This window comes from Nipponia nippon, unplaced genomic scaffold, assembly GCF_047370975.1.
Source record: "Nipponia nippon isolate SJK-2023a ecotype South Korea unplaced genomic scaffold, ASM4737097v1 scaffold_1, whole genome shotgun sequence".
In the NCBI taxonomy this organism is placed as follows: domain Eukaryota; kingdom Metazoa; phylum Chordata; class Aves; order Pelecaniformes; family Threskiornithidae; genus Nipponia; species Nipponia nippon.
In genome coordinates this window covers 50,200,693-50,223,684 of record NW_028262290.1, presented here as the reverse complement: position 1 = coordinate 50,223,684, position 22,992 = coordinate 50,200,693, and the positions used below count along the sequence as shown (strand labels likewise).

The following is a 22,992-nucleotide window of genomic DNA, read 5'->3' as shown; positions in this document are numbered from 1 at the left end:
TTGCACCCTTTATTTCTAGACAGCCAAGGCACCTGGTCTTGGGGGACATAGCCACAGCAGGGGCCGTTCTTCCACTGAAGCATGTATGTGGAATATTAACCTCAAAGAAACCTACAATATTACATACAGCCCTGTTATAAGTTAGAACTGCATAGCAAACCAGTGCATGCTGTTCTGCCTTTCTGCTGTTAAATCTAAATTACAACAGAGGGAAAAGTCAGTGGAAACTAATTGTATGGCTAATTAAAACAGTTTGAAAGGAAGCAATTGCAAGAAGAGAAATTGCATTATAGACAAGAGAAGAGGATGATAAATGTTTAAATATGCAGCCTTCAAATGTCACTTTTTCCTCAGAGAATGTCCCCCATATGAGAAGTCTGCTATTCAGCTGCATTCAACCTGTAGGGCAGAAAATTTTGTATAGGAAAGGTAGAAGCTGAAGGCAGTAATGCTCACTGTGCTTTATGACAACCAGTGCGAGAGGCTTGGGATTGAAAACAGATTTTTAAGGTTTATTTTTCATTTTTGTCACAAGTTCCTTAAAATGCTTAAAGGGAATGCAAAAAAATTGGAGTTCTTTTTTTCCAAAGACAATGAAGGGAGAAGCAACTGGGAGCAGTAGAAAACTTCCAAAGCACTAAATGGAGGACACAATGAAATGCAGTGAAACTTTGAAAAAGATGTTCAGAAAAAAGAATGGATAGAAAGAAGAGAGAGAAGTCAGTTTAGTGGGATAAGTGGCTCCACTTAAAAGGTACCTCAATATTTAGTTCTTTAAAAATATACAGTAAAGGGCAATAGTAAAGACCCATGTAGAAGGGCAATAGTAAAGACCCATGTAGGTGTTCTGGTTCCTTTTTCACTGATGAAAACTAGAAAAAAGTAAATGTTGATATTTGGTCACAGTTGCCTTGACTTACTTTGAATTTTAATATGCATTAATTTATTGTTTAATTTCTTTATTGTGGAAGCTGAAAGAATCAGGGGCTTCTGCTTCTTTTGTATGCTTATATTCCTTGCTTTTTTTCCCCCGCAAGTCTTACACAAATTCTTGTTCATCTACTTTAGTGCTTTTATTACTCCTGATGTACTTCTTGCTGGATAACACACATAACCCTTAGGCATACATTAACTTGTCTTCAGCCTTCCCTGGTTTCCTTTCCTGCCAGTTCTTCTGTTACTTTAAATATTTATTTAATCTGTCCCATACTATGTCAGCCTACAATGTCATATGTGGAAACATCTGCACTTTTTTCTTGATATTAAACTCAGTATCTTGTACATATGCTTTTTAGTCTTTCCCTTATATTAATTATAACCAAGTCCAGAATTGTGGTGCTTAGCTTCCCCATCTGTCTTACCAGCATTTCTTCTGAGCTCATTTACATCCATACAGGTGTATTTATTTGTTATTGCATTGCCAAGACTATTTTTGGTGTTGTTTTTTTTTTTTCTAAACATAAATTCCTAGCACTTAAATCTGAGAAGTGGAGAAAAGAAATCTCTCTTCATTTATTTCCTGGTACTTTACATATTGAAGCTCCTGCAGAAGTGGGCAGTGGTATGAGTTTCTTGAGATGCATGTCATCTGTGAGCATCGTGCTGGACAAGTGCCACCTGTTTGGCTTTTCTTTAACTGCAGCCCTGTTACTGCTCTGTGAGCCCTGGCTAATACAGATGCTTAATTTCTTGTCTTTACCTTTAGGGAAATCTTCCCTGGTAAAATTATTCTTGAGGATCTAGAAAGTAAAGGTTTCATGTGCTTTGTCTTCTATGAAAGATTATACCAAATAACCTGTTCTGCTTTGGGTACTTTGTGACCAGACATGAGGGTTTTCATTACTCCTTTTCAAAGGTGAACGTGTATTCAGCTAGGTAGCTCTTGTTTCCCCCCTTTGATAATACAGCCACCTGCTGCTGTACACCTCATGGATTAGCTGGTGTGAATTAGTTGACTTTATTTGTAGTAGAGTATGCTTTTTCCTTTCTTCAGTTGTGTTTAAGGGATTCTTCCTTGCAATGTTTAGGGAAAATATTGCAAGATTTGCACAACTTGAATTATCAGAGCTCTGATAACGCTAACAACCACATATCATGTACTTTGTAACTGAAAGGGTTTAAAACTTGCAGTAGTGCTGTAAAAAAAAGTCTTGGCATCTCATAGCTGAAGTATTTCTTGTCTTCTTATGCAACTTGAAATTTAGTTTTTAATATTAAAATGTCACAAAAATGTCATTGGTGTAGTAATAAAAATAGATTTTGCATATTTTCTGAAATGTGGAGTATGAGACATCAGTGAGAGAGAATTTCTGTGAGCAGGAAAAGAAATATTTTTCTCAGTAGAGGATTGAGTGAAGAACAGAGAGGTCAATTTTAAAACCTTTCATTTTGTGTGATTACAGCCATGCTGCAAATGCCATTTCACTATAAGGGAGGACTTTAAAACATACCTTACTTCTTGATTTGTGCTGCAGGTCAGATTAACTAAAATGGTTATTGTGTCACCCTAGAGATTCCTGCTTGCTGCAAGACCAGACTTTAAACCCTATTTTTATTATTAAAAAGGCCAGCAGCAACAAAGACTATTTTACAAGTTCTGAGACGTTTTCATAGCAATTTGATCTTTATACACAGGTTTTTAGAACTCTCTGTACTGCAATTCTTAGCGATGTAAAAATCGGAAAAGGGGGAGAAGGAGTGTGAACATTGATTTGCCTCTTGCCTGGAGACTGTCCCTTCTCAATGCCCGTCTTGAGGAATGCATTTTGAACAGAACATGTGTTGGACTCCCGTGTCATGGTGGAACAGCAACATCTTTCAGCAGATGAAGTAGGTCAGGTTGAGGGGAAACCTGCTAGTCTGTGGGTGCAACGTATGGTGCAGGTTCCCTCCGCTTCTCTTGAATTGCCATTACACACCTCTGTCTTCAAGGGAAAAAAATCATCTGTTTTCAAGATGCAAACCTGGGTATGACAGTTCCTATTTGTATCCTATTTTAGTCAGAGACACCAATATTAGTAAAACTGGCCCCTAGAAGGGAAACAATACTAGATGCAGCTTCTTTGTTATATTTTAATAAAGTGTATATACTACTTTTGCTGTCTTTCACTTGCTGCAGCGATCTTTCTGCCGTAACTTGCGTGCTACAAAACTCTCTGTTAAAGAAAGATTTGACTCAACATAGTTACCTTTTGCTCTTTCCTAATCTTGCTTAGGAAAATCCAGCACTAGTTAGCCAGCCAGTATCCTCAGGTATCCCTTGATGTTATCTGCCTGTCTTCTCCTTATCCTGTGCTTTTAACTGCTCACACAATGTTTGGACATTTAATCTCACACTTTTTAATGGAACAAAACTTGATGAAGAGATGATTTTGCTGGCTTCAGCAGGGTAATTTGGATGCCTGCCCGTATCGCTTAATGGGGATCTGTTGAGTCCATTATGGAGATTGAGTGTTTAAATTCATTTGTCTTAATTATGTTCTCAGAAAAATCCCCGAGATGTCTAGAATGCAACAAGACTATGAATTCTTTTTTTCTTCTGCTCCAAAACCCTGGTGAGATTCTGCCTGATCTTTTGACTGGTTACGAGGTGGAATATGTACTGGGGAGAGTAGATGACGGTAATGATATGCGTTTCTGGCATTGTCTTGGGAACTGTGTGGTCAAAGATGCATCAGTTCTGCTTCTACAAAGGCCATCTTTTTCATACTGTCCACCAAGTGTCATCCTGTGGTGGGTTTTCTGCCAGCACTGCCCTCCAGCAGCAGTGCTCGCTCCTGCAGGGCGTCTGTGTCGACGGCATGTTTTGTCAGCTTGAATCGCATGGGGTAAATGGTGATGGTACCCAGTCCTCAGCCAGAGCAGCATTCTGGTACTCCACCAAGAGGCACTCAACCCGCCCAGTCCCTTCCACACTGTGCTGATGCCAACCCAAAGCCCCCTCAATATTTAATTCATAGCTCTGCCTCTTGTGCTCGGTCTTTGCCATGGCTGCCCATCAACATCAGCTGTAAAAAGGAGAGGGGATCTTATTTCAATGCTGCTTCAAGCCAGTGACCAAATGTTCAGCAGCCACCTGTTTTTGACATGTCTGACTGCAGTGAAGCTGGTTTGTAAGTGTTTTGTAGGGTTGAGGGAGAGGGGGGATATGTTTTCTAATGAATCCCAGGATGGGAAGCACAAGGTTAGCCTAATAAAGGCTTTTTTTGTTGTTGTTGTTTTAAGCTTAATGGTTTTAAAAGTCCTTTTCATTTTAAGTGTAATGATTCTTAAAAGTAAAGCAAATCACCTTTCCCCTTCTGATTTTCTTTGCCACTGGAGCCTTTTGGGATTTAATCTGCCCCCAGAGGGATGCCATGCTCATGGCATGTTGTAATGCCTCCATCTCATGGCAAGAAGACTGTGGTGTACACACAGCTACCATGACGGCTGAACTACATTGCTAGCAGGGAGGTGTACTTCTGTGGGGGTGCTCCGTAGCTGCCTGTAAATGGGGGTGGCTCCAGGCGTTGGGAGGCCTGGGCAGCTGGGGCTAGAAGTCAGCACGTGCCTCTGCCAAAGAATCTCAGTGTTTTATTGCTCCCACTTAATCCAGGGAGTAATGAAGATGTCACATAAAAATAGTTTCTAAGCCTCAGTGTTTCACAGGGTTTGTGAAATTTTGAGTTACTTTTTTGGATTTAGTCTCATTTCCCCCCATTCCTGATTGGTTGCAATGTGTTCCTGAATATTAATATACATATTTAAGACTGAGATTAAAGGGAAGTTTATCTTAAACATCTTATGCAAGTAGGCCAGCTGGAGGTAATGGTAGACAATTGCAGAACTCTTAATTTTCAAGTTTAAGGGACATAAAACCTTAGTCTCTAAAATATTCTTCAAAACAATACTATATACTTTGAAAAAGACAAACAAATAACACCACATTCAGAACTGAAGTAATTCTGATAAATACAGTCATAAATGTTTACACTGCACACAAAAGCAAGTGTGTGTGGTAAGTGAGTGACGGTATCTAGCGTTGAAGAAGTACTACTACATTTCTGTAAGGAAAAGCCTACGTAGTATGATCAAAGCTGACTTGCAAATGGTGGTGTTTTCATAACTGAAACATTTGTCTCATCTTAAACAAACAAACAAACAAACAAACAAAAAAACCACACACAAAAAAAAACCCCAACCAACTACTTTCAACATATATATGTCAAAGTCTTGCATTCCTTGATTTCTGTTGAAAAATCTTGAGCATGTGTATAATTTGAGTCTTACAGGACAGGATGTCCTTTTAGGAATCTTGCACTGAAATACTGTTTTTCTTTAAATAGCCTAGCTGGCTGCAATACTTGATCCAAAGCTGCTAGCATCACTAAAGTAAGAACAAGTCTACTGATCTGAAGTAAAATAACAGACTTGCCAAAAAAAAAAAAAAAACCCAAACAAAAAAAACAAGCCCTAAAAACCAACCCAAACAAAAAAACAAACTCCCAACAACAACAAAAAAAGCTGCCCCCCTGCCCCGAAACCCCATGGTATTTTTTTTTTTTTGTCATTGTGGATTCTTACTTAAGTAGTAGCAAGTGGGGGAGTAATGCTGTGTAGGTGCTACAAGCTCAGTTCTTAACCAGCTGAATTTCTCTTCTCCAAGTGGGATCTGAAAGCTGGAAAAGCAAGCAAAAACACAATGTATTGCAAGCTTAGTGAGCAAAATATCTGGACTGACTGAATGAGGAATTCCAATTAATATTTTTTTTAATGATTTGTGGGGTTGAGGGAAGGGAGGAGAGTTGGGTGCTTTGGTAACATAATATGGCTGTACTTTCTTTAAAGACATGGACGTGCATGAATGTAGAGAATTCCATCCAAACAGATTTTGTAAGTCCTGGGAGTGTGGAGAGCACAGGCTAAGGAGCTGTTCTAGTTGCATGTGGGATCATTTAAGGATTAATACCAAACCTAGAGGTTCGTGTTTAAGGACAAACTCAACTCGAGTAAATAGAAAAGCTTCCTTCTCTACAGAGAGAGCGAGCACTCCCCTCCACCCATGCTCCAAGTTGGACAGCTGGTGAATCTGAAAGCAGTGTGGCCACATTAGCAAGGCGGCCAGTCAAGGCTAATAAGGCTATTAGCAGGCTTGAGTCGGTTGAGCTCCAGAGTAGCTGGCATCTATGGTTATCAAATACAGTAAAGTAATATGTACCTCGAAATGCAGAGATGAAACTCTGCATTTTTTTTTAATCCTCTGGACTATGGGTTTCTCTCCCATCCCAAGTTTACCTAACCCAGGTAGAGGTTGTTTCTAAGGATTTCTTTGTGTTGAACAGTTTTTGGAGGTGAGTGGAAATAAATATATGCAGTGTGTCTCTAACTCGCTTCAGATATGCCTGAAGATTCAAATATGTACTGGGAAAAGAAAGAACATCAGTGAACTGACAGCGTCCTGTTCAGTTGGATAATAAGATGTTTCAGAATGGCAATATTGCGTGCTGCGTTTAGGTAATACAGCATGAAGAAATTGAGTGTCTTGCTTGTGCAGTCATGAATTGAGATTTTGAATTAAGAATATGCCCAGTTTGCAGAATTCAGCAACTTCAACTTTTAATGCTAATGCGGCTTCATAAACCAGTTCTGATCAATATTTTCTCTTAATCAGAAATGGCAAAGCTTATGAGCCGAGGAACCAGCAGCAAGGCTCCTGTGAAGGCTGTGAGGATACCACAATGTGGTCTCCATAAAAAGTGTTACTTACACAGTGCTATCTATAGGGCCGTTAGCGTTTCAAGGCTCTAAGCATGACTGAGTATTGGAATCTGTCAAAAGTGTCCAGAAAGACAGGAGAAGATGCTGTGAAATACATTGTTTCAGTAGGGCCTGCAGAGCTGTCTGAAGCTGCCATAATGAGAACGAGACCTTTAGGATACTGTATATCATGATTAATGTAGGTGTTTTCTTTTTAAATTAGATGCAACAATTGGAGTTAGCACAAATGCAACAAAGAGAAGCCAACCTCACAGCTTTGGCAGCCATTGGACCAAGGAAGAAAAGACCGTTGGATTCATCAAGCGTTGGATCTGGGCTGGAGGTACGGACATGATTTGCATGTTGTTGTATCTTCATACTGAATTATTTTTATCCTTCCCTGTAGGAAGAAATGAGAATTCTCTTACAGTACATAAGCAGCAATTTCAGGTAAGAAAACTAGTTCACGTGTTAGATACTGGAAAGGATTGTTTCTTGTAAATTCAATGGGGACATTTAGTCCTGTGTTATAGGAAGAACTGTGGATAAGATAACTGTGTGTAAAGGACTGAATGAAATGATGGCTCAGAGAAACTTCCATCTGCAGTGGAGGGTAACGAAGCTGTGGTGATCTTCCACAGCAGCTAGTTGTCACGGCCTCTCAGTTGAACTCCTGATGGCTGTTTTGGATGGCTTTTGAAATGGCTTGTACTTTGACATTTGGCTGTGGACTTTTTTCCATGCACGATGCATAGGGACTCTTTTCAAATATACTGTGAGTTCGCCTTGGCTAGATTTCCCAAATAAGCAATAAATAAATAAATAAATAAAGCTAGACCATTCAGTTCCTGCAACGAGCCAGGTCACCTTTTCTGCCTGATGGTGTGTTTTAAAAGTGCCTTGAAGGTGCTTTTAACAAATCTTGGTCTGAACAAATCTCTTAATGTGCTGGAGATGAACTGTTTCTGGGACCTGGGAAGCTTACGGGGCTGCAGAAGTTCTTTCCAAGGAGACTGACAGCCTACTTCTGTTAGAGATCGTCATCTTGGCTGGAGATGGGAGAAATGTGTTGCAGGCTGTAATTCAAGGCATCCTGGCCTGTATCAAGAATAGTGTGGCCAGCAGGACCAGGGAGGTGATAGTGCCCCTATACTCGGCACTGGTGAGGCCGCACCTCGAGTACTGTGTTCAGTTTTGGGCCCCTCACTACAAGCAGGACATCGAGGTGCTGGAGCGTGTTCAGAGGAGGGCAACGAAGTTGGTGAAGGGTCTAGAGCACATGTCTTATGAGGAGCGGCTGAGGGAGCTGGGGTTGTTTAGCCTGGAGAAGAGGAGGCTGAGGGGAGACCTTATTGCTCTCTACAACTACCTGAAAGGAGGTTGTAGCAAGGTGGGGGTCGGCCTCTTCTCCCTAGTTATGAGTGATAGAACGAGATGAAACGGCCTCAAGCTGTGCCAGGGGAAGTTTAGGTTAGACATTAGGAAAAACCTCTTCACCGAGGGGGTGGTCAAGCATTGGAACAGGCTGCCCAGGGAAGTGGTTGAGTCTCCATCCCTGGAGGTATTTAAAGAACGGATAGATACGGTGCTTGAAGACATGGTATAGATGGACTTGGCAGTGATAGGTTGACGATTGGACTCGATGATCTTAAGGGTCTTTTCCAACCTTGACGATTCTATGATTATATGATTCAAGTGTTGTTGCCCGTTTTGCCCCACTTTCTCATGAAGTCTCAACGCTGCTCAAGTGAACGGCTGCTTGGCTTGTGACCCAAGCACAGGGAACAGAAGCCTGGAAAGTAACTCTTGTGTGGAAGAAGTGGTGGTAAAGTTGTCCTTACTGATAAACCTTCAGTCTTCTTCATTCTTGTGGACTAGGAAGCTTAAATAGATACTAGGATTGAAAATACTCTGACATTTTTGCATACTGGAGTCTGGAAGGACCTTGTATAAAGCTCAGTTATTTGCAATGTAACTGAGACAGTGATGGCATCTGTCCTGTGGGCTTTCCCTCAGCCTGGACTGTGACAAGAGACTGCTCTAAGGAGGTGAGGTAGACTTCTTTCTTGGATTTCTTTTTTTTTTTTTTTTTTTTTTTTCTGTGGCATGGAGACACAATTGAATGCTCCCTGTTTACTGCAAGTGAAGTGGAGGAATCTGTATCTAAACAAGCCGCAGAAAGCAGCATTCCCAGCTTTTGAGCAGCTATTCTTCACTTCTTTGAAGTTTTTTAATGCACTTTCACATGAAGCTGAAGGTATAGTTATTTTTTTTTATAATACCACTGGGAAAACTTGAAAAAATGAGTCTAGCACAAGAACAGTTTTCCCCATCCTTTTCTCCTCTTCCCCCAAGCTTCTATCAAGTAACTATTCCTGTTCTTCGTAGTGGTTTTCTGTAATTATTGCCGGATTTGTTTCTGAATATTTAACAAGTCTGCCTGTTAGGTACTTTTCAGTTATTTCTCATCGTCTGTGATGTGTCTGCTTTATGAAAAGCTTCATGAGATTGTGCCAAAGTGAGACAGATAACAGTGTTGCTATTGAAAGGTGGCGATCCATTATTTACATTGCCAGTTTAAAAGGACATGGACATAACGTGCCTAAAACTGACCATAAACCTTGATAGTTTTTCATTGTCACGAATTTCCCTGCTGTATTTTAAGATGCTTCTCATATAGGTTGCCTTACTAGACTGAGTTGTAAGGGCAGCAGGTGAAAGTAATTCTGCCAGTGAAACTACTTTTGTTTCTTGCATGAAGTCTTGCATTCCAGTGCCTAGTATTTAGGCTTTGTGCTACCAGAAAGCAATTCTCTGCGGACCTTTTTCCTTTTTTGTGAAATTATGCAGGATAGTAATCTTGAGAAGGATGTTTAGACTCAGACGTTTAAGTGTCCCAATATATCTAAGCAGGATTTATAAAAGGGTTAAGACTTCTCATATAGAATAAAGAATGGTTTTGACAAACATTCTGTAGTTCAAGAAGCAGAACATTTGTAATATATTCATGATAACGTGGCAAAACATCCTGAGCAGTAAACAACATTCCATTCTTCAGAGATGAAAGGAGGTCTTTGAAACTGAAAGCAAGTACAATATGGCCTTAGGCTGATACACATTTGGGCATCTTTAAAATCATCTTTTTGGGCAACCTGTCTGAGAATAATTTAAACAGTCAGGATGTACTTTCTCATTTCAAATTGCAAATACAGACAGCTTTACTCTCAAATAATCTTAAATGTCAGAACTTTCTGACTATGCAGTGGCAAGGAGTAAATCTGTGCATAATACTCCTGCGACCTTTTTTTTTTTTTTTTTTTTTTTTAAAGCCTAATATCTTGGTAGACAGGTGTGATGGAAGAAGTTATTCCTGAATATGAACGATCCTTCAACAGTATTGAATGAAACCACTGATGCTAACTGCATTAAGTTTCTTAACTAAGACTTCAGCTTTCCTTGAATAATGTTCTTTGTATAATGTTTGTGTCTCTTATGTCCGTGTTAGAGCAAAGTTAATTTTGTTCAGCTTCTTTTTATCATTGCCTACTGCAATAATTAAAGGAAAGGAATTGTTTCAAGCCATTATTGATGTAAACTGAAGCCCTGAGGTATTTGGGGAGACAGGGAAGAAATAATGAGTTACAGTATGTATTAAAAAAAGTGAAACTCTGTAAGCAAATCTGTTACATATTTGCCTTTCTTTATTCAGTACCAAAATGTAATGGGTACTGGAAGAGGTTAGCAGTCTGGGTTGGTATGGATCTGCTACCTTCTGTTGCAGTAACAGTAAGTGTGAAGGGCTAAAACCAGCATTTTGTTAGCATCCCATGTTTCCTTTCCCCACAAATGAACATCTGTGTTTAATTGGGATGGTTATTCAACCCTAGGTATCTGTTTCTCCACACTCTGCCACCTGGCTTTGCACCTCTTCCAGAAAGTCTTTTTCCTGGGATAGTCGAATGCCTGGTTCCTCCCATCTTCTGCTCTGAAATTCTGCTTTCTTTACTTGGTCTTTTAAGGAGACCTGTTATGGATTATTTTAATCTGTGAACTAGAACATGTGGTGACATGAGCATGTGCTTTACAGCTAGAAGCCTGCTCACCAACAGCTACATCACCTCATAGTGTGGCAGGTATCAAATAAAGAAAGAGGTTCCTGCCCAGAGGGGTGTCTTATCAACTAATTTGGACCTAAAAGCAATATAAAAAGAGTAAACTATATCTTACTGTGATTATTGCTTAGGTATCGCTAAACTTGAAATAGCAGTAGGGGCAAATCCATGATGATCATGGAATGAAAAAATAAGGCTAATGCTCTAGACCTAATTAAAAAAAAAAAAGAAAAAAGACATCAGTATAATGGGAATTCTTTTCCCCTTCTCATTGGAAACACTAGTTTGGGTAGTTTTGCATGTTCTCTTCACTGCAACTTAACATTTGAATAGTATTGTTCAGAAAGAGTAATTTGAGAAAGCCCTGGTAAGAAAATCTCTCTATTGTGAGAATGTGTTAATTGGTGCTGCTTGTATTCTAGAGGTGGTAATATCTTCATCTCTCTCACTCTGGTCCCTCTGGACACTTTTGGATACAATGAGGGGGAGAGGATTTGATTCATATGTGGTTTTGGGTTTGTGTATTTGTTACCCACCTTTTCTCATCCCTCAGTTTGGGGGCATGTGGTGAACAGTAATGAATTAAAGGGTGGGAAGAATTGAAAAATACCTCATCTTGTGAAGGGAAAACACTTCTAAAACAAATCAGAAAAAAGTAAAACTTGAAGCCACAGACTTATTTTCCCGATTCTGTGTTCTGTTTCATATTTTTTATTGGTTGGTAACATGCCCCATAGTATTTTCAATGCTGAGAAATAGTCAAGGATTATTTTGGATTAAGTTTTACTGCTTTTCTGATGGCAAAGCTATTTTGGAAACAACTTTGTCTCATTCTCACTTGAACTGGAGTCTTAGAAGTTTGAAAACCCTTGCAGATATTTAAAGCTTTTTTGTGTGAGGAAACAGGCTGCAGTTCTGAGTCCTTAATCTTTCATTCCCTCTATCCAAATGTGTCCTGGGTTCAAGGTTGTCTTTGGCCTTGAACTGAGAGCAGTATATTTGCGTGGTGTCACGCAGCAGGAAGGAGAAAAAGTCTACGTATGTCTTTGAAAGTCGAGTTAGGAGATTGGCTGTTACTCTTAGGGTCAGCTTCTGAAGACTGTGGTTGGACCATTCGTCTACTTTATACACGAAAACTTAGTTGGATGCCTGCACTTCTGTGTAAATTTTTCTGGGACACTGCTTGCTTCTCATCCTTTTTCTGGCTCAATGATAACACATTAACTACTTGGAAGTGAAGCAGTCTGTCTTGTCCTGAAGTGCTGTTGGTGGTGTGTCCTTCACTTGCCTCCTTCCAGGTTGTCACATTGACTGACTCAGGGGTGAATCTTGTGTCTTTTCATTCTTTTTGCCTGATCCAATGGCAAAGGAGATTTCCTCCTTCCAGGTACTGCTTGTGGCTGTTCTGTCTACCGCCAAGACTGACTGCTCTGTTAGCAAGTGTGGGTCTTGCCTTGCCACCCGTAGTCTAGCTCTGCTGTGGAAACTTAGGCTACTGCAGCTAGTTGCTACAGAAGTAAATGATGCTGCTGAATGTCAGTGCAGAGATATTCAAGTACTTTCTTTCTGTCACAATCTTAGCTCTGGCCAACATGCATAAAATAATGTGATGCTTCCAGGGTGATGCACATCTTCTAACACAGCAGTCCACAAATAAGCTTGTATTCTCCTTCTGGGAAGAAGTTTGGCAAGAAGAAATGGGAGAAATATCATGTTTACCACACTGGTCATTGTTCCATTTTTAGTATTGATTGTGAGTGGAGAAAACAAGTTGATTGTGTTCTCTTTTAGGGCAAGGTCTCTGCCACATCTGATCATTGTTAGTGGAACTTAAACTTACCCTTCTTGCTTTACAGCTTAGAATGCCGGTATGCATGTTGATCAAACATATTCGGTATGTGGTGCATGTTTAAGCTTTGGAAATGCTTTTTAGGCTGACCTGGGAAGAACCAAGCTTTTAAGCAACAAGTCCTTTTCTGCGGAATGAAAGAAAATCCCAACTCCTCCAAATGTTTGGAGGAGAGAGGTGTTTTGGTTTTTCCACTGTGTGGCAATCAAATCACTCCCATTTTTTTGCCATTTGCAGGAGGGATGTGTGGTAGTTAAGAGGTATCTGGCTTTACACTCTTATAAGCTGTAGCTGCAGAAGTTACTGCCACCTTTCCGGCCACAAGCTCTTCTGATGAGAGGACACGCTAGCATAATTCATCAACTTCAGTATCGGTGTTAAGGACGTGACTGTGTCTGAATTGTGAATTAAATGCAGAAGTTGGCTCTGTAGCAAATGGATGATAGGTTTGCTGCTCCCTGTATATCCGTGGGGTGCAGAGAGGCTGCTGGCTGGTGCTTGGCATTGGTACATGATAGTCTGCTAAAGTATTTTCTTAAAAGCTGCAGAAAATGAATTTAAAAGCAATCACTTTAAATTGGACCTATACTACTTGCATGTAAGTAGGTGTTCAGAGCCAGACTACAAAATCTATTTCTACACTTGAGGGGTTTCCCTCTCTCTGTGTCTCTCTCTGTCTCTACCACCCCTTCCCCCAGCCCATTTTGAGATTTAGGTCTGAAGTGATACAGGAGGGTTTTTCTTTTTTCTCCTTTGCATATGCTTAACATATGCAGACTCTTGATTTCAGTTTCTGGTTCTTATTCAGGATGTTGGGACAACTGAAGAGTCTACAGCGTGGTCATACCTTTGGGGAAGAGAGGAACTAAAAGTGTTACTGCGATTATAAAATATGGTTTCAGCATCTTACTTATCTGCCGCAAGACCTAAGCACAGCCCTGTCAGCTAGAGAGTTTCAGTTTCAGCGCTGAATTTCCTGGCTGCTGTCAGTCCAGGCCATACACTTGATGTGAATTTTTTCCCATGTAAATAGTCAAAAATATTCTCGACTGTCACTCACACACTTCAGAAATACAGTTCATTGGTCCACATTTTGCCTTCTCTGTGCTAGAGATGAACTTAATTCTTCTTATGTGTGAAAGATATCTGCAATTTAAATGACTAATTGCATTGTAGCTTTAGGCTGAACATATTGGTAATGCACAAATGTTGATGACATGTGAAGGGTCAAGAGATTTATAATTTAGTTGACAATACATTGCTTAAAATGATGTGGCAAAGAGCCAGAAAATTTCAGCTTAATAATTGTCTATTAACTAACATGACATATTTGTATAGTATTCATTACCTCCAGGTACAGATTAAGCATCTGATGTAGCCATACGAAGTGACATGCGTACATGAATCTTGGGCATAATAGTGAACAAACTGACATTACATTCGCAGTAATTTGTTTCAATATGTAAAACATGTTGTTGCCTACATTTGAAAGGACTTGTAGGAATGTTGCAATGAAATCTGAGGAAAAATGCATAGCTGACTAGCGTTCTCTATAGATCTGACGGGTTTGTGAGGCTTCTTTGTAGACTACGGATAATATCATAAATATACATATTTGTTTTCAGCTGCATGAGAAGCAGCTTGGAAACAGAGATCTAACCCTTTCAGACGTTGGCTTGATCTACCCTAATGGTCTTTAAGTTTAAAACAAACAAACAAACAAACAAAAAAAACACCCACCACCCAATACCACCAACTTTATTTTTAAAAAAAATCATATTCATAAAAATATTGAGTAATGTAGTATTTTAGTATTGTGAATGTGCGAGTACTTCTAGCAGACTGAGGCTTGTTAGAATAGGCAGCATCAATAGGCTGGCTTGTCACCAAAGTAATAGCAACTTCTTTCACTTTGTTTTCTTTGGCCTAAATTATGCACTTATTTGTACAAGCAAAACTGTCACAATTCTGACAGAGTCTTTTCCTTCCTTGCTGCTGGGGGAGACCCAGGAAAGTGTCTGAGCACTCCACAGTGCATTAATGGCTTTTTAACCCTTTTTTCTTCCTGTGAGACAGGAACGTGTTCTGTGTTTTACGTCTGGGAAACTAATGTACAGGGTATACTAGATATCACAGATCTCAGTGTGACCACAGGTGACAGAGATGGGGGTTGAACCTGGATGTTTTTGCTCTGATTCGCTAGGTGCTTTTGCCACCTTCCAACAATGTCTCTCCAGGATGCAGCTGTAATTATTCAGTGTTGGAGATGTCTCGTGACTTCGCTGCCTTCTGTTGGTGGTATTTTTATAATGTGCAGCAGAGCTGCAGTGTCAGTTTGCTCTCTTGGGATCTTGGCTCTGAGACTGGGATGTGTTTATGCCACACCAAAAATTGAAATGAGAGCTCTTGGCTTGACTTTTTAACATCTGACTGAATGCTTTGCTCCCTTAAAGTGCCCCGCTCTTAAGAGTTTAAAGTTTTGAATGCGATTCGTATGAAGCCATTGAATTTGAGAAGGGTGGGTGTACTCTGCCAGGACCAGCTCACTGAGCCTGACCTGGACTTGGTGGGAAGGAAGGTGTCTGCTGACGCCTCTGAGCTTTGTATCGGAGCCTGTAGACTAGCTCTGAGCAACTTTGATATCCTTGTCAGGACTGGTTGTCCAGACTTGTAGATCACACACTCCAGGTACCTTGGATACTAGGAATAAGGTGGTGATGGCAGCCCAGGTAAAGGAAGACCCTTGTGGTGAGCTGTGGCTCTGTATCAACTTCACGCGCCTTTTCGGAGAGAGTTGGTATTTAATTCTCAGTCCAGCCACTGGAGAGAGCTCTAGAGATCTTAAAACAGGTTTCGGGAGCAGCCTCGCGACAAAACTAGCTGCGCAACAGGCGTGGGACTACAGCAGGAGCTGTACAATGTCTTGTGCTGCCAAGATCAGTGAGAGTAACTGATCTCTGTCAGGTGTATATAAAAGGCTGTGAGGATCAAGAAGGGGCGGCAGCAAGTTGCTTTGGCAAACCTGCTGATTTGACTTGACCCTGAGGGTAGGCCAAAAGCAGGACTGCAGCTGTAGTGGCGTCCTGGGCTGGTCTTAAGCCATCTGGTGGTCTCGGTACTGTGAAGGGTGGTTTCCAGTGGTGCAGAGCCATGTGGCTGCCATACCTTACTTGGATTACAACAGGGTCTGTCAGCTGTTGATAGTCAGGTAGTATTTATGCTGGTAGTTACCCCTCCTGGGCTGCATGTTTCTGTGTTGTTTTTCTCTGGGAAGGAGAGCAGGGTGCTGGGGGTTCTGTGAAAGGCAGGAACTTCAGGATACGGCTGACATCTTCCAGTCTCCCCTGTGGAGGAGAGGAGTGTTCCCAATTTAAAAAAAAAAAAAAAAAAAAAAAAAAAAGAGAGAGAAAATGAAAGAAGAAAAAAAGAAGTTGCCAGTTAAGGCACTAATAATTAGATGTTGCAGAAGGGGGGGGTGCAGGCTGATTGCAGTACCCTTTGCTAGAATTCGTTCTACAGGGATGCATTTTATACTCACGTGTCTTCGTACCTGCGTGTGGCCTGGTGGAAAAGCAGCACACTTCACTTCCCCTCAGAAGAGGCTTACAAAGCTGTCTTAGGGTAGGCTGAAGATTTTTTGCAGTGAAGAAGCCCCCAAAATAACAAGATGCAAGTGGTTGCTGCCCATCTGGGAGGAACATAATAGAGATGTCTGGGAGCAAGGAGTGGGCTGTTGTTCTAACCAGGGTATTAAGGTCGCAAAAGCAGCATGGGGGAGCTTCTGTGCAGGAAGGGGTATATGAGATGTAAGGGAGAGGACTGCTGACTGTTGCCTAGGGCCAGACAAGGTTGACCTGTGCCCAAGAGGAACTTGCTCAAGAGGAGGCTCTGAGAACTGGGCAGCAGAGGACCCTCCCGTAAAGTGTCCCTTGTGTCAACTGGAGAGCTCAAGAGTTGGGCACTTCTTAAATAAGGTCTTGGACATTAACAGAGGCATCTGTGATGGTTCATTTTGATGCGCAGATGGCATCTTAACTTCAAGTGTTTTCACTTTTGGTTCTCTAAATGTTTTATTACAAAAAGACAGGCAGTACATCACCCTCCACTGCCTGGTCCAAAGTCCAAAACAAAATCATGAAAGACCAGCGTTTCAATGCAGCTGTAGCGGACAGTAGCTAAAAGCAGTTAGTGCTCATCCCCATATAAACTTAGTTCAGAGTGAGTTCCCCAACGCAGTCCCAGTCTGGCCTGGAATGACCTAGGCTGTCTGTTGGCTTCTTTAATTTTAACCTATCATGTAGTTTGAGAGAAGGACATTTTCTTTTAACTTGGATGTGGTAGCAGCTATTGGTTTAGATACGTTCGGTAACTAGTCAAAGAGCCCCTGGCCCCTGAAATGCTGTACTCGGTAGCTCTGGTAAGCCGGTGTGACGCTGTGTGAAACTTAAAAGTTTTGAACTGGCTGTCTTAGCAAACAGGAGTCCAGGATAAACTTTGGCTTTGGATGTGATGTTACAGCATAACATCGCTTTACATCTCTGCACTGGGCATGATGGGTAAGAATTTAAGAATAAACAAATCCAGAACTGTCTCAAAGGCAGGCAGCTTGGCGCTTCTGCCCTATTGTAGCATCTTGCAGCTCCAACAGCTTCCAAAGCAGGCTCGGGGATTTGTGCTGTTTGCCTCCTTTTTGTAAGGGAGTGAACAGGATTGAGGTGGCTTTGTTATGTGTCTTTTTAAAGGTAAGACTTCTAGTCTAATGACTATTTAGAAAGAAAATACTTTCACCTCTATAAAGTTCTTTGAATTATAAAGGACATTGCTGCTGGGTTACTGAAAACCCTTGGGGTTTGTTTCATTTATAACATTGCCTCAGGCCTTCTGCTGCATCCTGTTGGATTGACCTCCTTTTCAACCCGTGCTGGCAGCTGCATTGCAGAGCTATCTTTTCCCTGGATCCTTCAGGGTTGTCATATGACAAACTTGAACTGTGACCCTTTTGTGTCTTACCAGGACAGCAGTGCCCTCTCTGTGCGATGTGGCCAGCAGTCTTCCCCACGCACGCATTTGTTCCAAGCCATTTAACAAACTGAAAGTTTCAAATGATGGCATTTCATAGTGTTTAATAGTATCGACTGTAAAGCAAATGAAATGGTGCTGAATACCCTGCATGCTGCTAGTAAGAAATACGGCTTCCATTTCTGCAATATGCCCTGGGTTTTCTGTGGCTAGTGTGTGATCTTTGGTGAATCTCTTGTATTTTTTTAATAAATTTCAATGCTTCCCCCCTAACAACAGTAGCATTCACTGCTGTAGATAGTCCAGCACTGGTATTTGTTTCTAATATATAGGGGTTTTAATCAGATTTCCTAAGCAAAGTGGGCAAAGTCATTTTCCTGAAGTCTTGCAGAGGGTGTTAGGGTAAGAATTGATATAGTTAACACGGCATCCAAGCAACACCATCTCCAAGCGGTGTTGATGCTGGCAGGCATTGCCTTGCTGAAGTTACAGAGACCGAGCACTCGTATTTGTACAAATTGCATTCATTACCAAGAACCCTCCAGTAGTGATAAGAGACTGGCTATGTAGCATAGATTGGCTCCAAGATAAGTAGCCAGTCTATTGTGCAGCTCATGGTAATCTTCCTCCTCCCCGCCCCTAATAATAAATCTTGGGGCATTTTGGAATGCGTGGGGGTTGCTCATTCCAGTAGCCTGAATGTATAACTACTAAACATCATCATCTCCTACCAATTGTGCTTTCATAATCAAGCGAGGCAGCCGACGGAGATGGATAGGCTCGGGTGCAGTGTTCTGAACACGTGGATGCTTCAACTCTGTGTGTTTCTTGCTCCCTTAAAGGACAATTCACAGCTGATGGCTGGGGTAAGAGTTTCTCCTGGCCGTGTTTCAAGGCGAGAGCCCGCTCGCAGTGATGGTTTTCTTCAAGAAGAGATGTGAACATCTGGAGCTTGGGCATTCGCAAGTGGGAGTAGGAGCCTTGCACAACCTGGGGCTTTGCATAGGAGCCGTGATAGTACCTTCTTCATAGTTAGCTTGTCTTTCTCAGTGCAAGTGTCTATGTAGTATGACTTCAGTGAAACGGCAGCTATTTATTTTACCATAGAATAGAATCATAGAATGTATCATATACAATAATAATATCATATACCATAATAATATCGTTTTTAAAAAAGATAGAATTTATTTACTAAAGGCTTTTTCATTGCTTTGACTGAAATAAACCATTAACTGGCAAGTGCTTCCTTTGTCTTTCAAAGTATCTAATGTGCAAGGACTTCTGGATTGCTGGTTTCAACATGTAAAGCTGAACATCAGCAGGCTATGCAAGTAGGCAGTACATTCCAACCAGTTTGGTTAAAAACTTGTATTTACATGGAATTCTAATGTTTTGTTTTGTTTTGTTTTTTCCTCCTCTGTCCCTCCCCCATTTAGGATTTGAAAGGCAATGGAATCACTCCTGGATCATCAGGTTTTAGCCTTACAAAACAGCTGCTCTGTCCAAGAATAACCCGCGTCTGTCTCAGGGACTTGATATTCTGCATGGAACAAGAGAGGGAGATGAAGCATTCTCTAACCTTGTACCGTGCTCTTCTGAAGTGATTTGAATTTTACATTTCGACTTGCTATCTACTGCCAAAGAAAACACTGAAGCATTGTTGCACTGTCTTGAAATTCCAATTTCTGGAAAATGATCCGTTGTAAGGATAACTCTTGTTTACAGCTAAACATTTTTATTAAATACCTAACTTGGCACCTGTAAGGTTTTTAGTAATATTTGGCTTAAACCAATCTGTAAACCAGTGAAAACACTGAGCTGCACACACAAGCACCTGACTACCTGCTTGCATTTAACTGTCTTGTGGGCTCTGAGGGCTTGATACGTGTCCCTAGTTTACGTATGTCGCTTGCTTCAGTACTCCAGAGTCTGCAACATCTATTCTACGTGTAGTGCCTTCTTCTAATCCAACCTTCTTTAGGGAAACAAATAAGACTTTAAAGGCACTGCATAGCATAGCAACTGTATTTAATCATGAACCAGCAGTCAGTCAACATGCTAATGTATTGCCTCTCTGACTCAGCATCTCCTTACATTTTCTGGGTTTAGAATTACTACTGGGTGCTTGTTTGTAGAGAGCAAAGTAGCAAGCAAAAGCAATGAGGGATGCTTTCTCACCCCCACCTTCCCTCAACTGCCCTCCCCCTTTGAGAAAGTGACTGAGGGACGGTGAACAAATTGGTCATTCTTGTGATTGAAGTACATCAGACAGTGTAGTTAGGGCATACTTCAATGTTCGGGGAAAATCTGGAGTTACTAAACTTGAATACAAGGAGTAAAAGAGCCTAAAAAGGAAGGGTAAACATAAGAAACAGTTTATCTTTCTGTAAGTATAAAAAATAGCATTGAACTTGAGCATAGATGTAGAAAGAAATGAACAAAAGCAACCTGTGCTGACTGCAAAAAAGGGAAAACTTGAGATGCATTGAACTTTGCAGCTGGAGACTTTCTTAAGGAGAAAAGCAGTGTTTGCAAGGCACAGGATTCACTGCTTTATTTAGAATATTGATTTAATACCTTAATAACCTTAATACCTTATAACAGGGAAACTTCCCAAATAGAAAGTATTGAGACAGTTGCCTGGTTTCCATTCAGTGAGGGCGGCGGCTCTGGATTATTAAGACTGCTAGAATAGGTTCAAAGATTTTCTGCTTGCTGGTAAAGACTGCCTTGTGGTGGCAGGAGAAACCTCCGCTCACCCTTCTCCCCAGCCCCCAAACATTTTGCCTCCCATGATACAGCGCTGTATAGCATGGCTGTTTCCCAGGACTGGTGGGAAAGGCACTGACTGTATTGAATGGCTTCCTGCTGAAACTTTTTTCTTTTAGGGAACGAGCTTCCTATGGTTATTTGGCATGCTACTTCAAAACTTGAAGTGATGATTCAAACACCCTCCACCGTCGGAACCGCTGCAGATAGTTACCAAATTCAATAAGTTTTGAATCGGTTATGTTTTTTGTGTTGGAACAGTAGCAAACAAATCTAGTAAATGAATGCTGTAAATTATTTATATATGTATATATAGCATATATATATATATATATATAAGAAAAGCAGTACTTTGACTAAGCTATAGTTTGCAAGATATTGATGGCATCAGGCAAAATTGTTTTGTATAATCAAATGCTTAGCTTTACTTTTTATGTAAAGTGCAGCATTTTCCATATTTGTGTACTGTATCTTATTGATCAGATGTTTAAAATTATTTTAAATACTGCATTAAAGCAATTATTTTATTAAAAATAATATATTGGTAACTTTGTTTCCTAACATGAGAAACTCAGCGTCTGAAGCTGTCATCACCATGACTAATGGCATGGCTCTGAGAGCGAGCCCCGGCTATCTCCCCATCACAGTAATTGGCAGGGTTGCCCCACATGACGTATTAATGATAAACATCTGTATTTTAAGGTTTTTAAACAGAACTAGGTGACAGAGCAAAGAATTACTTGAAGGGGGGGTGGGCAGGGAGAAAAAGCAACCTCTCATTTGCCTGATTTCCCCCAGTCAGCACAGAGGCTGGTTTTTGTTGGTTTTTTTTTTTTGTTTGGTTGGTTTTTTTTTTTTTAAACAGCTGAGCAGAGGTGAGCACTTTGCACGTGTTCTGGGAAGTAAAAACACAGGAACCATCTCAGACTTCAGCAATGTGCAGTGGAAGCATTGTCCTAAATTATTTTTAAAGCAACTCACAATTAATTAAGTGCAGGTTGGAGAACAAAGATGAGCATCTGCATATTGGCCTGCCTCTTTCTGTTCTTTAAACCCATGTGAATACTTAAAATGAAACATGTTGGAGAAAATAACTTACTTTATATATAATCTATTTATCAATTATGACAGATGATTCAAGCGTTTTTATGGCCTGCCTACTATGCAAATTGCATGCTTTCGTTGCTGCCACAGCAAGTTGTCTCTTTCACCAGTAGTTCCTCCCTGTGTGCCACCTCTTCCCCCCAACACACCCCAAACCCCAAAATTTTATCCTGTAAGGACTAGGAGACATTTTCAGAATGGTTTTTCAGCAGGTCTTTAGGCCTAATTTCCAACAGGGACAGACAGGGCCTTGGTGCAAAGGCTAAAAATACTCGTGTCCCTCCACCTGCCTCTCATTCGAGCTCACTTTGTTTCTGAGAAGAACAAGTGTCCTCTAAAGGGGCACTTAGGAGACACTTGAGCTTAGCTCAGCCACACCAGGAGTTAAAGGAGAGATGGCCATGGGTTCACTTCCCACCTCTTCCCTGCCTCATTACCCTTTAGGGGAAGGTGGACTGCTCTTTATGCAAACACTAGAAGCCCAGGCATAAGGCAGTGAGGATAAACGCTGCCATTGGGCTCCCTTGCCTCTCAGTTCTCAGCATGCTCATGTTCGAGCTTGGGGACCTAGCAGCCAGGCTGTCTACGCCACTGATGCTGCGAGGGCTTTAAAGCTTACGCCAGGCACTTCTTGCTGTCCAGATGACCTGCTAACCTAGTGGCTATTTCTGATTCCCTGAGCTGCCCAGGGAACTATGCCTGCAACTCGAGTATTCTGCCTTTAAAGAAAATAGTATATACGCTTGGGGGGGGGAGCTATTGTTGCTGGCTCTTGACTACTGTCTTAAAAGCATAGTATGCCGAGTTTTGTATGTTATGTGGTGACAAAAGGGGTCCTGTACTCTTTCTCCTCTAGCTTCTGCTTTTTCCCTTTATTGCCATTTTCAAGTTCTACCACTGAATCCAGCCTTTTGCACTGTCTTTGACTCCAGCTTTTCCCTTCTCCCCCTGGGAAAGACTAGCCGGAGTGCACTAACACACCCTGCAGCTTTGTTTGAGGTTTAATGAGGAAGGTAGCGGGGGCCCGTGAGACCTTGCTAGATGATTCCTCAAAGCCATTGCACTCTCTTGGACACTTTGACACGAGTAGCTGAAGGCTACTGTTTGCATCAAGTTGTTCTAGGCCCGCTCTCTTGTAGGCACCTGTGTCCTGCCATGTGAGTGCATGGCTTGGCAAAAAATGCCGTCAGCTGTTCTCCAGGTTCATCTCTTTGCTCTGTTCTTTGCTTTCCTCTTCATTTGTAATCACTGGGGTGAAGAAGGAAAGGCTAAGGCAAACGAGGATGTCCTTGAAGGGGCAGACAGTCCAAGTGATTGGACTTGATGAAATGGGCTGCTTCCCAGCAGCTTTTCAAATGAGGGCTGCTCAGTTTCCGAGGCCAAGCGCTGTATACATTTCCCTTT

General features: G+C 41.3%; 1 protein-coding gene across 7 annotated transcripts in view; it reads left to right on the top strand.

Moving 5' to 3' along the window:
• TAF4B (TATA-box binding protein associated factor 4b) overlaps positions 1–20,869 on the top strand; it is an 88,684-nt gene extending 67,815 nt beyond the window's left edge. For 6 of the 7 annotated variants that reach the window (XM_087736030.1, XM_087736038.1, XM_087736046.1 and 3 more), the window contains 2 exons: positions 6,959–7,078; positions 19,152–20,869. In XM_087736030.1, coding sequence (XP_087592156.1) covers positions 6,959–7,078; positions 19,152–19,319 — 288 coding nt within the window. In that variant the 3' untranslated portion in view covers positions 19,320–20,869. Of the gene's footprint in view, positions 1–2,634; positions 2,744–6,958; positions 7,079–19,151 lie in introns of those variants that run through there. The other variant, XM_087736064.1, reaches the window with a different exon arrangement.
• Positions 20,870–22,992: the final 2,123 nt, after the last annotated feature.